This window comes from Anomalospiza imberbis, unplaced genomic scaffold, assembly GCF_031753505.1.
Source record: "Anomalospiza imberbis isolate Cuckoo-Finch-1a 21T00152 unplaced genomic scaffold, ASM3175350v1 scaffold_78, whole genome shotgun sequence".
Classification (NCBI taxonomy): Eukaryota; Metazoa; Chordata; class Aves; order Passeriformes; family Viduidae; genus Anomalospiza; species Anomalospiza imberbis.
Genome location: NW_027100397.1, coordinates 6,559 through 20,327, shown reverse-complemented (window position 1 = coordinate 20,327; position 13,769 = coordinate 6,559). Strand labels below are relative to the sequence as shown.

The 13,769-nt window shown below is 57.8% G+C and overlaps 1 protein-coding gene and 1 pseudogene across 1 annotated transcript; both read left to right on the top strand.

The window, feature by feature from the left end:
• The window catches only part of LOC137467764 (zinc finger protein 436-like), a 42,526-nt pseudogene extending 33,433 nt beyond the window's left edge, over positions 1-9,093 (top strand).
• Positions 9,094-9,752: 659 nt separating this feature from the next.
• On the top strand, positions 9,753-12,070 carry LOC137467763 (class II histocompatibility antigen, B-L beta chain-like). Its single transcript, XM_068179194.1, is given in 6 exon segments — positions 9,753-9,834; positions 10,315-10,587; positions 10,932-10,941; positions 11,149-11,187; positions 11,189-11,400; positions 11,976-12,070. Coding segments are annotated over 6 exon segments (711 nt in total).
• The last annotated feature ends 1,699 nt before the right edge of the window (positions 12,071-13,769 follow it).

Here is a 13,769-nt window from a genome sequence, read left to right as displayed (position 1 = left end):
ACTAAAATATCATCCATGAATGATGTTCTGAGGATTTGAGCGACACAGGGGCCAGGGCATTGGCCACAAAAAGCCAACAAATTGTACGACAGCAAAAGCAGTTAAAAGTGATTACAAACTGTCCTATATCAAAATCAGCTCATCTTTCATGTTGTGATTAGGAATAAGTTGCAGAAGTCAAGACATAATAGCAAAAGCCACCAATTACATAGTTCTTTATAACAAACCCAGGGCAGGTTTTTCCCTTGCTCGGGGCACTTGGGCCTTCCCCGGGCCCCTTCTGCCCTCTTGAAGAGCTGGTGGCATTTTCCACCACCCACAGTTTGTAACCAAGAGTCAGGTGCAGCCGAGAAGGCTCCAAGCGCCTCCTTCCAGGCTGACTCTGCAGATGCCGAGGCTGCTCTGGGCTCTGCCAGGGCTCTGCTGGGGCTCAGCTCTGGGCGAGGCTGGGCCCGCTCTCCCCTCACATTGCTCCGGGCAGCTGAGTCACACAGGGAGAAGGAAGGGACACGTCAAGGGAGTTGAGGTTTAAGAGAGTTTTTATTCAAAAACTGCCATAACAAACAGGCTGTCATAAAAGCCGTAACAAACAGGCTGTCCTAACTACCTTAACCAACTAGCACTGCTAACTACCATAACTAACTAGCACTGCTAATTACCAAAACTAACTAGTTGTCCTAACTAACTACTGTGACTAGAAGCTGTCCTCCAGTCCTTCATCTCCTCCGCTGCTTCCTCAGTTGCTTTGCTGCGGTGATCAGAGGGGTCAGGCTGGAGAGAGGCTTGGCTGATGATAAAAATGGGTGCTGCCCAAAGGAGAAAAAAGAAAGAAATGAACCGTTACTTTCCAGAGTCAACTTCCTCACAGGCTCTGTTGCAACAGGACAAAGGGAAATGGTCTGAAACTCAGGAGAGGGAAGCAGGCTCAGATTAAGTCTGAGGCTGAATTTTTTTAGCAGGAGAGTGGGGAAGCACTGACAGAAGGTGCCCAGAGATGTGGGAGGTGCCTCCTCCCTGGGAACATCCAAGCTCAGGTCAGGCAGGGCTCTGAGCCACCTGAGCTGCTTGAAGATGGCCCTGCTCGCTGTGGGGCCCCAGGTGCAGATGACCTCGAAAAGCCCCTGCCAAGCCAAACCAGGCGAGGATTCTGCTTGCTTTGCGTGTGGAAAGCAGCGAGACCGGAGACCATCGGAGGGGCCCCACAAGAAAAGCCCTCCCTGGCGCTGCTGCTTCCCCTGCAGCCACTTGGCATTCACCTGCAGCAGCTCCTGGGCAGACCAGCGCCGCTCCTCGTCCGGCTCCAGGCTGCACTCGAGGAAGTCCCGCAACAGAGCTGACAGGCGCCTGGGCTCCTGCAGCTGCGGGGTCCCGTTCTGCCGGATCAGAGCACGAGCCTGCAGGAAAAGCAAACTCAGCGCTCTGCCAGCTTCCTTCCTACCCACAAGTGCTCACATCGACCCCGGCTTCCCAGCCCTAGCTCCAGGGGCACTTTCCTCCCTGGCAGAGAGGCTGCTCACAGCTCATTTTTCTATGCCAACCAAAAAACCCAAACCCTGGTGCTGCCGCAGCCATCCTCACAGCCAGAAGAACTGCAACAACGTAAATCCCAAAGCAAATTGTGTCTGGAGACTGCAGAATATGTGTCTGTGTTGAGACTCCAGTCCTCTGGGAATTCCCTTCCCCATGTGCAGAAACCTCCAGCTGCTGCTCCCAGTGCAGGGTCACCCTGTGCTCACAGGCCTCTGCAACCACGGGAGAATTGGCCTCTTACCATGGCCCTCGTTTCCTTGAAGTAAGGAGGTTCTCCTTCCACCATCTCGATGGTCACAATTCCAAAGGACCAGATGTCCACCTTGGGGCCGTAAGGAGAACTGGTGACAACTTCTGGGGCCATCCAGTGAGCAGTGCCCACCATGGAGCTGCGCTGGTCCTGCTCAGGGCTGAGCTGAGCGCTGAGGCCAAAATCAGCTGAGGACAGAAACAAACACTGTCAAAGGCAGCTGGAATGAGGAAAACAAGCACAAAGACTCCCCGCTCTCCGTCTGAGAATGCAGCAGTGAAGTCAGCTGGAAAAGTCCTCAGGGCTGTAGCCAAGGAAAGATGGGACTGAACTGGACCCTTAAAGAAACCCTCAGCTTTCGTGCAGTTGCTTTTACTGATTCCCTTGGAGCTTCAGATTCCAACTCCTGCCCCTCTGGGAGGGCCATTCCCAGAGCAAAGGCACCCCTGACAGCCTGCTCCTCTCCTGAGCTCTCTGCAGGGGCAGCCGCTCTCAGCTGGCAGCAGGGGCCGGGCAGTGCCCCCAGCAGCCCTTGTGGGGCTCTGGCCGTCACTGGGAAGCAGCCCCACAGCCGCACCCCGGGAGCGCCGTGCCTGGCCAGGAACACCCACCCAGCTTGACAGAGCCGTCCATTCCCAGAAGGATGTTGGAGCTCTTCAGATCTCTGTGGATCACCCGGTTCGAATGGAGGAAATGCAGGCCCTGCAGACACTGAGAGAGAACAAGAAACACCAGGGTAAAAACCAATGGCCGGAATATATCACACAAGAAAGGACAGTTTAGAATTCTGCCAGCAGCGACTTTGCTGTGACAGGCCAGGAGTGCAGTGCAGACAAGCTCCAGGCAAACGGTTCAAGGCAAAGCTGAGAACAGCACATCAAATCCAAAACAGACAGAGAGTGCCACAACAGCAGGAAAGAGAACAAGAACAGAGTGGAAGAGCAGTGCTGCTGGCAGGCCGTTCACTGCAGGGGCTCTTTCTTCTCCAGCTCATGAAAACAACAGAGAAACAAAGCCCTGAGCATGGAGCCACTCCTGCTCTCACGCCCTGCTGGGAAGGACCATCGTGTCCAAGGCATGGCAGTCACAGGCAGGATCCCTCACCTCCCGACTGACAGCTGCCATCTCTCCTTCAGCCATGCGTGTCTGTCTGACAACGTCCTGCAAAGTTCCTCCATCCATGTATTCCATCACCAGCCAGAGATCTCCATCAACAAGGAAGCTGGAAGAGGAAAGCAGTGGCATGGAGACCAATGTGCAGTGCTCAGTTCCCCCATGGAAAAGCCTGGAGTGGAGTTTTGTTGCCAGGTCACTTGTCAATGAGGACAGAATCCGATGGAGAGACATTCCTGCCAGGCTGCACAGCCCTTGGGATCTGCACAGTCTAAAGGAGGAGACCCCTGTGAGAAAGGAGAGGCCTGAGATGGCAAGCAGGTGAAAAATGCAGTTTAGCAAAGGCCCAGATCAATGTGGACCCACAACACTGGCCCCCAGCTGGTTCAGCTTCTGAACTCTTCAGTTCCACCCTTCCCTGCAGAACAAGGCAACACAGCTCCCAGGGTTATCCAGGGGAGGAGGCCGGGCAGCACTTGGGACAAAAGGGGTCAGAAAACCTTTCAGAAAGTCCCTTCAGAAACAGGCAAGGCCAGTGACAAATGGGCAAACGAGGCATTTCTGGGAACAAGAACCTGGTCTTCCTGGCATCTGCAGCAATGGGAAAGGGCTGGGAAGAAGAAGCCAAGGGAAATAATTTCTGCTGTGGTTTACCAGCACTTGTTGTAAGACACAGAAAACAAGGTCAACTTGAAGGGAAAACCAAACCAAAGCTACAAAAGCACACGGAGGGAGCGAACTGCCAGGCTGTTGTTTTGGGAAGATACATTTGGGTCAGGCATTTTCAAATCAGGGTACAGACTACGGATGCCAGGAAAGGTTAAGGCAGGGCCCGGGCACGGGATAAGGCCTGAAGCACTCACCTGTCCAAAGAGCTGACAATGTTGGGGTTCTTCTTGTCCTGCAGGAGCAGGAGCTCATTCACAGCTCGTTCCCTGTTCTGCCCTCTCAGACTCATTTTCTTTATGGCCACCTGAAGGGACATTGCAGACCTTTAACTGGAGGAGTCTGTGGCAGGAGGCCGCAGCAAACACGGAGCGAGTCTTTTTGGGGCGACGGAGCCGGGCTGTGCCCAACTGCCTTGGGATGGGACACCAGAGCTCAGCAAGTGCCATTCCCACAGCCCATTGCTCTGCTCGCTGAGGGCTGCTTACAGGACACATGGCCAGAGACATTTGGCCTTGCAAGCTCTGCAGAAATGGCCCCTCAGCTGTCAGCCTCCAAGCTCTAACCACATTCTCTGCACCTACAGTCTTCTCAAATGGCCTCAACACTCTCATTAATGTTCAAACACATTTTGCAAGCAGGAGGTAATTCTGGTTCTGTGCAAACAGAGCAAAACAGCCGGGAACCCTTTAGCAGTTCTATGGGATTGGGTCATGATTTCAGATGCAACTGCTCTGGTTGGGGTTGCACAACAAAGCAAACACACACATCCATTGCCCTCCTTGCATTCCTTTGGGCACTTCAGAAGGACCAAGTCTGTCCCAGCTGTGCTCTGCAGGCTGACACGGCTCTGCCTGCAGAGGAGCAGCCTGTGCAGGAAAACTCTGCTGGCCCCCAAAGCTGCAGCCACAGCTCCCAGCAGAGGGGAGAGCCCTGGAGAGCTGCCAGACGTGCTGGGCGTGTTGACACTGACCTCTCCTCCAGTGGCCCTGTCGAGTCCTTTCGAAACGGTTCCGAAAGCCCTGGAGACAAAACAGCAGAGAAGAAAGAAGCAGCGCTTTAGGCCCTGGCAGTGAAAGCCAGCCCAGACAGGAGATCTCTGCTGCCTGCAGCGTTCACAAACACCTGGGGGCATCGACCCTTCCAACAACAGCGCAGCAGCCACCAGCCCTCTGCCATGCAAGGTGTGCCAGAGAAAACTGAGACCCAACACCAAGGAATTGGGCTGGAGCAAATCCCAAATGTCCACGCTGCACTGCTTTAGTTCAAAACCTGAAGTGAGCAATGGGTGTCTAAAGAACTGGAAAAGAATGCATTCCATCCTTTCCCATTTCCTGCCTAAGACCTGCAGGATCCACAAGGGCCCTGCCATCAGGCAGGTGATGCATTTTCCCCCAGAGTGCATCAGCTCTGTGTCTGTTACTGAATGTCTGGGCTCTACTACCTGTGCTAGAATAGAGCACTTATTAGTTCAGCTCTGTTTTCCATTTCTAAACCATTAGGTTGTTAATCCTGACCCGAGGATATTTTTTGAAGCAAAATATTTGAAAGAATTATCCTTGGGAACTGTTTTCTGACAGTCACCAGATGGTGAGTGGCTCTTTTAGGCAATCCAATTCCAGGGACAGAAGATCTTCCAGGTCCTGCTCCTTGCTGCAGGCAGGACACTGCCAGCCTCAGGGGCCTTTGACGGTGCCTTCTGAGCACAGGTATCAATTCTGATCAGGACTGAGGGACAGCAGGATGGCGCCCCAGTGTCTGGAGGTGTTTGGAGCTCTCCTGACTTCTCACTTGATCCTGCACCAGCACAACACCTGGGCCTGCTTGTGCAGAAGTAACTGCCGTGCACTTACCCTTGGCCAATCTGCTCCACTTCCAGGTATTTCTCGGCAGGCTCCGCCAGGCTCACGGTGTTCCCTGAAAGAAACCACGTGGAAGACGCTCCCTCCCAGAGTGAGACCCTGCCTTGCAGCAGAGCCAGAATGCAGCCCCCCTCCCTGGGGCCGTCAGCCCCTTGGTCTCAGCTGGGGAAGGACAAGAAATGACCCTGGCACATTCAGCTGCAGAGCAGCACTGGGTGCAGCTGATGCCGAGACACACACACAGCACCCTGCTCTGGCACACAGGAACAGAGCAGACGTACTCAGCTGCATCAGGCACCACTCCCCTCTCCCCTCTGGCTGCAGGGCTGTGCTGCTGTCAGAATGTTCAGCCCAGGATCCCACAGCCGAGGGAGGTTCAGTGTCCTCTTCCCAAGCACAGGGAGCTTCTCCGTCCTCTTCCCAAAACGCTGCGGTTTTGCCATCATCTCTCCAAGCCAGGGGACGTTCACTGTCTGCTTCCCATGCTGGGAGAAGTTCAACCTCCTCTTCCCAAGACAGAGCATATCCTCTGTCTTCGTCCCACGCCGGGAGATGTCCACTGTCCTTGTCCCACACTGCAGGAGCCTCGCCGTTGTGTTCCCACAGCGTGGGATGTTCGCCCTCGTCTCCCAGAGCAGCGGGAAGTTCACTGTCATCTCCCGGAACTGAGGGACGTTCACCATCGTCCCCCGGAACAGCGGGAAGCTCACTGCTGCCTTCCTCCTCTTTGGCCTCCTCTTTGGAAGCAGAGGCAGCCAGAGGAGGTGCTGGTGCTGCTTTTGTGCCCTGTGGACAGACGGCAGCGTGAGGGATGGGAAGTTCTGTCTCAGTTATCACCTTATTTACCCTCAGCTGCACATCCAGCTGCACTAAGCAGAAATTGGGTTCGGAGCTGTTCAAACTAACAATGGGCTAAAGTCCACATTGCCCCTTATTGTTGGGAATTCCATATTCCACCATGGCTAGAGCCAGCAAGCAATGCTCTGCCTGCAAAACCAGACCTGCAGCTCTTCAAAAGCTCTTCAGCAGAAAAGGAGAAAACTCCCAGGGATCCCTTTGCTGCTGCAAGGACACTGGCAGGAACTTTCCTTCAGCCTCCCAGGCTGGCACTCGGCTGCCACATGCCGAGCTCACCACTTGCTGCACAATTCCAAACACCAAAGGTTCCTTTCCCACTCACCGAAGGAGGAGCTGCTCGGGATCCACTCATGAGGTGCCCTGTAAGGGAAGAGGGAACATGAACCAGATGCTGTCAGGAAAACAACTGCCTGTGGTGGGAAATGCCCCAGAGCAAGGCAACCCCGAGAGAGCATTTTGCTTTCACAGCGTCCCTCCAGGAGCCACAGTCCCTTCACACAGCAAGAGAACAGCACAAAATACTGGGCTGGGTCAGCTCTTGGCTGGACAGGCAGTTCCAGGTTCTGCTGCCACAGACTCCCCGCTTGAGGGAACAGAACCCCCCAGGGCTCATTGCAAATGCTGTGCACGCCCCGCTGGCTGCAGACACCCCCTTTTCCAGCTGCAGCTGCTGCCAGGAGCTCTCCCAAAGCAATGGTGTCTTCATGGCAATTTGGTTACAAAGTCAGCTCAGGCCCAGAGGAAGAACAGCAAGCACACAGCAAGCCCAAAGCCACAGCACCGAGGGAAAACCTCGACTTACGTGCCAAGTGGGTTAAAAAATACCCCGCATACGCCACAGAGTACAGCGTGCAAACTGCAGCAGCCACGTGCTGGATCATTTTGGCTGCGCTGCACACGTCTGCAGACTGTAGCCCTGCAAGCACAGAAGGACACCCGTCAGGGCTGGGCTGGCTGCTGAGAATGCCTCGGGCAGGAGGATCCTCCGGCAACGAGCAGTGCCCAGAGCCACTCTGGACACTGAGGCCTCCGTGTGCCACAGCAACGGGAACACCTCGGGGACGTGGCAGTGCTCCTGTGACATCACAGCAGCAGCTCACGCAGAAACCGCCTGGAAGGTTCTCCTGTGTCACAAAGGAGCACAAAGAGCCCTCCCAGGGCACAGCCTGTTGCCCAAAGGATCCAGGAGGAGCTCTGAAAATGCAGCAAACAAGGACACCCCATAGCCCAGCCTGAACACTGAGGAGGAACAAGGACGGCACCAAAGCAGAGCAAACATGACCTTTAGTCACTGACACTTCTGGCTAAAACCAGCAAGCCGTGTTCCCTCTGGGATCTTTGTTCTCGTTCTAAAAACAAGCAAGGTTCTCCACTCTAAATATAGAGAAGGCAGGAACTGGGCAGGAGGTGGGATGAGGAAGGAGGAGGAGGGAGAGGGGAAAAGGAGGAGCAGGAAGAGGAGGAGCAGGAGCAGGAAAAGGAGGAGAAACAGGAGGTTCCAGTGCCTCCTGTGGCCGCAGCACCCTTGGTCCCGGGACCATCGCCCCCAGCTCATCCTGCAGGTGAGAGGGGAGGGGAGGGGGAGCTCGTCCCAAATCTGTCGGGGGTCCCTGAGAGGGTTTTTTTATTGGGGTGTGTTTGGAGTTTGCAGATTGTGGAATTGAGCCCCAAATATCGTCTGGGAGGCCCAAATAAACCCTGGGAGGTTTTTTCATTCTGTGCGTGTGTGTGTAGGTTTGGATCTTGCAGGACCCCAAAGCTGAGCCCCTTGGGGGGATCTTTGGGAGTCCATGTGGCCATTGCCCAGGGCCACCAGGGGGTGGACATTGGTCCTGGGGACCCACAGGGGAGCAGAGGAGAGGAACCCCTGGGACCCCCGGAGTGGGGAGAGAAGAGAGGTGCGATCCTGGAGCTGGGGGACCCCCAGCTGGCTGGAAAGGGGGGGAGCCTGGAGCGGAGGGACCCCTGGGACCCCTGGGATCTCAAAGTAGAGCATCAGGGCAGAAGGGACCCCATGGACCCCCAAAAGCCCCTGGATCATCCCTAAGCAGGACGCCGGAGAAGGGGGAACCGCTGGAGCCATTGGACCCCCATCATCCCAAGGAAAGGAAACCTCTGGAACACCAAAAGTGGAGAGATCAGAGATCGGGAACACCTGGGAGAGTTGTTTTGGGCTGAACCTTGATATAGTGGAGATTTCCATGGACACAAGACTTCTGCTGAGTTCTAGGGATGGACTTGGGCAGGAGGAGCCTCTATTCCAAGGTGCTCCCACCTTGGTTTTCCCCAAAGCAGGATTTGTCATTCCTAGGGTGTGGCTGGATGGAGGAGGAGGAAAAGCCCCGGAGATCCTGCTGGAGGAGGGGCTGCAAATCCAGCCCAGGGAGCTGCGGGGAGGAAAGAGCCCCCCTGAGCCAGGAACATGGCTGGAGATCCGTCTGGAGCTCGGAGCTGGTGGAGAAGCCTCATGGCAGGGACAAGCCCCATAAGTGCTTGGAATGTGGGCAGGGTTTCAGCTGGAGCTCCACCCTGATGGAACACCAGAACACCCACACTGGGGAGAGGCCCTGTGAGTGTGGGGAGTGTGGGGAGAGCTTCAGTGGGACCTCTGACCTCACCAAGAACCACAGGATCCACACTGGGGAACGGCCCTATGAGTGCTTGGAATGTCAGAAGAGCTTCAGGTGGAATTCAGAGATTGTCACTCACCAGCACTTCCACACCAGGGAGAGGCCCTGTGAGTGCTCCGAGTGCAGGAAGAGCTTCGTGCGCTGCTCCAGCTCCATCCCCCATGGGAGGATCCACGTTGGATGATCCCCAGTGAGCCCCGTTGGGCAGAGCCCCGGTGACCCCGTTCTGGGTGATCCCGGATGGGTGGGGGGAAGGTGTTGGAGAGATTTCTTTCCCCTCTCCTTGTCCTGGTGTGATTTGGTTGGTAATAAATTCCCTCCCTGTGCCCGGGCCGGGTCTGTTGTGCCCGTGCCGGATTTGCTGAGGGATCTCTCCCGCTCCTTGTCCTCAGGCAGGAACCCTCGGTTCCATTTTCTGTCCCTGTGCGGCTGCGGGGGGCAGGGACAGAGCGGCTCTGGGGGGTGCCTGGCATGGGGCCAGCGTCACCCCTCGCCACGGGCACCCCTGAGACCCCGCGCAGCCGGGCACACATTTCTGGGCACAGCTGAGCTCCCAGCTGCGCAGCGCCCCAAGGCTCCCCGTGCCTGGAAAAGCCCCAGCCGGGGCTGCAGCGTCCCGGAACCGCTCAGCCAATCCAAACGCAGCCAAAACGCGCTGCAGCCAATGGGAGCGCGAGGAGTTGAGGAGTCATCGGTTGTGCGGCAGAGCCTCGGCAATCGGTGCCCAAAAGTGCTCGGAGCCAATGAGAGCGCGCGGCGCTGCTGAGCCCGCGCTGCTCCGGACTGGTGCTGCCAGCGCAGCGCGGCCGCTCTGGGGCTGGTGCTCCCTGGGCGGCGCTGGCCATGGGGCGAGTGGCGGCAGCTGGGGCCGTACTGGTGGCACTGGTGGTGCTGGGAGCCCCCCCGGCTGCGGGCGCGGAGCTCTCGGGAGAGCGGGGGGGGCGGGAGGCGGTGGGACAGGGGGGAGAATGGGGAAAAGGGGGCGGTGGGAGCCCGAAATTGCAGGGGCAGGAGGAGGAGGGGACCCCGAAAGGAAGAGCGGGAGGGGCTGAGGATTGGGGGCAGGTGATGAAGGGGTGGGAGAGGGTGGGAAAGTAGGGAAAAGGGGAGCTTAGGACCCCAAAACTGAGCGGAAGGGGGGGCTGGGGATTGTTAGAAAAGGGTTGGAAAGGGTGGGAAAGAGGAGAATGGGATCCTAAAAGTGAGTTGGGAAGTGGTTGGAGGTAGAAGGGGAGAGGATGTGGAAGGGCAAATGGGGGAAGGGTGGAAAAGAGGAAGTGGCAGCTCGGGCAGGAGGGATCCACGGCGGCCCTGGGCCACGGGCGGTGTGGAGTGGGGATCCGGGGTGGATCCCGGAGCTCCGGGGGTGCTGAGGGGGCACCCCCGGACCTGTGTCCTGCACACACAGGGGTGTTCCAGTACGTGGGAAAGTCCGAGTGTCACTTCATGAACGTCACGGAAAAGGTGAAGTACCTGAGCAGGTTCATCTACAATCGGGAGCAGTACGCGATGTTCGACTGCGACGTGGGGCACTTTTTGGGGTTCACCCCCTATGGGGAGACAGCAGCCAGGTATTGGAACAGCGACCCAGACGTTATGGAGCAAAAAAGGGCTGCGGCGGACTGGCTGTGCCGGTACAACCACGAGTATCTCAGCCCGTTCCTCACGGAGCGCCGAGGTGAGCGCGGGGCAGAGCGTGTCCCCTCGGGCCCTGCCCTGCCAATGACCCTGGAGCCCCTCAAACCCCCCCTGGAATCGGCCCAGAGCCCTCAGCCCTCCTTGTGCCCATCCCCGAGACCTTGTGTCCCTGCCACTGACCCCCGTGGCTCTCCCAGTCCATCCCAGTCTCTCCCAGTGCCTCCCGGCTGTCCATCTCAGCCTAGCGTGGTGCTGCCGCCTCTCAGCCAATCAGAGCGCGTGTCTCTGATGACTCATCAGTTGCCAGGCAGACCCGCAGCGCCGAGTGCCCCGCACTGGACTCGGCCTCCCAGTGCCGCGCACTTCGTTCCCAGTTCCTCCCAGTGCCGCCCCAGTCCCTCCCAGTCCATTCCCAGTCCATTCCCAGTTCACTCCTAGACCTCCATCCTCCCTCCCAGTGCCCCCCATTGCCTCCCATCTCTCTGAGTGCCACCCCAGTCCATTCCAAATCCCTCCCAAGGCCACCCCATCCCTCCCCTCTCTCTCCCAGTTCCCCCCAGCTGATCCCAGTCTGTCCCCGCTCTCTCCCAATGTCCCCCAGCGTGCCCATCTCGCTGGTGCCCTCGAGCTCCCAGCCGGGGCTGCTCCGTGATGGATTTCTACCCTGCCCACACCCAGCTGAGGTGGTTCCAGGGCCAGCAGGAGCTCTCTGTGGTGGCCACCGACATGGCTCCCAACAAGGACTGGACCTACCAGCTCCTGGTGCTGCTGGAAACATCCCCCTGGCTCAGGCTCACCTGCAGCTGCCAGGTGGAGCACGTCACCCTGGAGCACCCCCTGAGCCGGCACTGGGGCACGGGGGAGGAATTGGGGGCGCTGGGAGAGCCACTGGGATGTGCTGGGAGCAACTGGGAAGGAGTTGGAGACAGCCTGGTTTGAGCTGGGATAGGGGCTCAGGGGAGTGGAAAGGCTAAGAAGGGATTAGGAGGATACTGGGGAGGGTGGGATGGGGTTCTGGGGGTCCTGGTGGACACTGGGAGTGAGTTTGGGGGTGCTGGGCGTGACTGGGAGGGATTGGAGTGAGTCTAGAGGAGCTGGAAGGAGATTGAGGATGGAAAAGCAGAGCTTGGGATGAGGTTGGTTGTGCTGGGAAGAGACTGAGAGGGGTCTGGGTGAGTCCTGGTGGGGCTGGGAAGGGACTGGGACAGGGTTTGGGGGTCCTGGGGCTGTAGGGGAAAACTGGAAGGGGGTGGTGGGATCATGACAGGAATGGGAGAGGCTTTGGTGGGTCTAGGGGAGACCGGGAAGGGTTTGGGGGGAGGTTTCAGGGGGTCCTGGGTGGGATGGGAGTGACCGGGAGGGTACTTGGAGGGGCTTGGGGTGTCTCTGAGAGGTTTTGGGGGGTCCTTACTCCTGCAGGCCCCCCAGAGATGCCACTGGATGCTGCCCGCAGCAAGATGCTGTCAGGGATCGGGGGCTCCGAGTTGGGCTTCGTCTTCCTGGCGCTGGGGCTCAGCTTCTAGGAGCTTGTGTGCTCCTTCCCTGGGGCCACCAGCCCGGTGTCACCCCCTTTTCTCTGGCCACAGAGCTCCTGAGCCGCCGCCAGCCGCATCCCATCCCCGGACCCCCCGCTCCGTCCCCACGCTGATTTTGGGGGGGTCGTGTGTCCCCCCAACCCTGCTGTCTCTCTGCCACTGCCCGCCTGCTCCCAGTCTTCCCAGTAAAGCTTCCCAGTTAAACCCAGCCCAGGTTATGGGGGGCAGTGGGGAGGGACTTGGGGGGACCCCACGCGGGGGCCGGGACTGGGCAGGGAGGGTGGGGTCCAGGTGGGGAACACTGGGTGCTGCGGGTCTGCCCGGCAACTGGTTAGTCATCAGCCCCGCTCGCTCTGATTGGCTGACTCTTGTCCACCGCGTTCTCTCATTGGCTGAGGAGAGGCCCGGGACTGGAGAGAAGCAACGGCAGAGATCCCGCCCCGAGCACCGGCACGGGGACAACAGACCCAGCCTGGGCACACGGAGGGAATTTATTACCAACCAAACACAGCAGCACAAGCAGAAGGGAAAGAAATCCCTCCAACACCTTCCCCCCACCCAACGGGGATCACCCACAACAGGGCTTATCCACGATGCAGAGACGGGGACAGCCGAGTTTAGACCAGAAGCCAATTTCATTGAGGGTACCAGGTGTTTATACAGGGTTTTACTTGTGTGGTGCTCAGATAGGGCTCGATGTTTGCTAACAATTTCCCATTGGTTACACATTCTTCATGACATCACGGCACCTGGGAACATTATCTTATCACAAAGTCTCACAACAGGTTGCTTGGTCACTTCTTGCCCAGGGAGACTTAAACTGTGTCTGTGTCTCCCACAGTTTCTGCTCAGTCAGGCCTCAGATATCGGCCCCTTTATCAGCTCCATTGTTTTCCTCTCTGTTTTATTCCCCATTCGAGAGCACCAGGGCTCTGCCCAACGGGGGTCACTGGGGATCATCCAGCTTGGATCCTCCCATGGGGGATGGAGCTGGAGCAGCGCACGAAGCTCTTCCCTCACTCCAAGCTCTTCCCTCACTCGGGGCATTCTCAGGGCTTCCCCTAGTGGTGCCTCTGTTGGTGTTGGGTCAAGTTTGAGCTCTGTGAGAAGCTCTTCCCACACTCCCCACACTCGTAGGGCCTCTCCCCGCTGTGGATGCGCCAGTGCCTGATGAGGTGGGAGTTTTGCTTGAAGCCCTTCCCGCAGTCAGGGCAGCGGAAGGGCCTCTCCTCTGTGTGAATCCAATCATGTCTGAGGAGATCGGAGCTGGTCTGAAACCTCTTCCCACACTGGGGACACTCGTAGGGCCTCTCCCCAGTGTGGATGCGCTGGTGTCTTCTCAGGTCTGAGCTCCGCCCAAAGCTCTTCCCACATTCCAAACAGGTGTAGGGCCGTTCCCCAGTGTGGATCACCTGGTGCTGGATCAGGTTGGAGCTCCGGCTGAAACCCTTCGCACACTCCCCACACTCATAGGGCCGTTCCCCAGTGTGGATCCTCTGGTGCCGGAGACGGGTGGAGCTGAAGCTGAAACCCTGCCCACATTCCAAGCACTTGTGGGGCTTCTCCCTGCCATGAGCCTTCTCCACCAGCTCCAAGTTCCCGCTGGATCTCCGGCCACCTTCCTGGCTCAGGGGGGCTCTTTCCTTCCCGCAGCTCCCTGGGCTGGGTTTGCAGCCCCTCGTCCTGC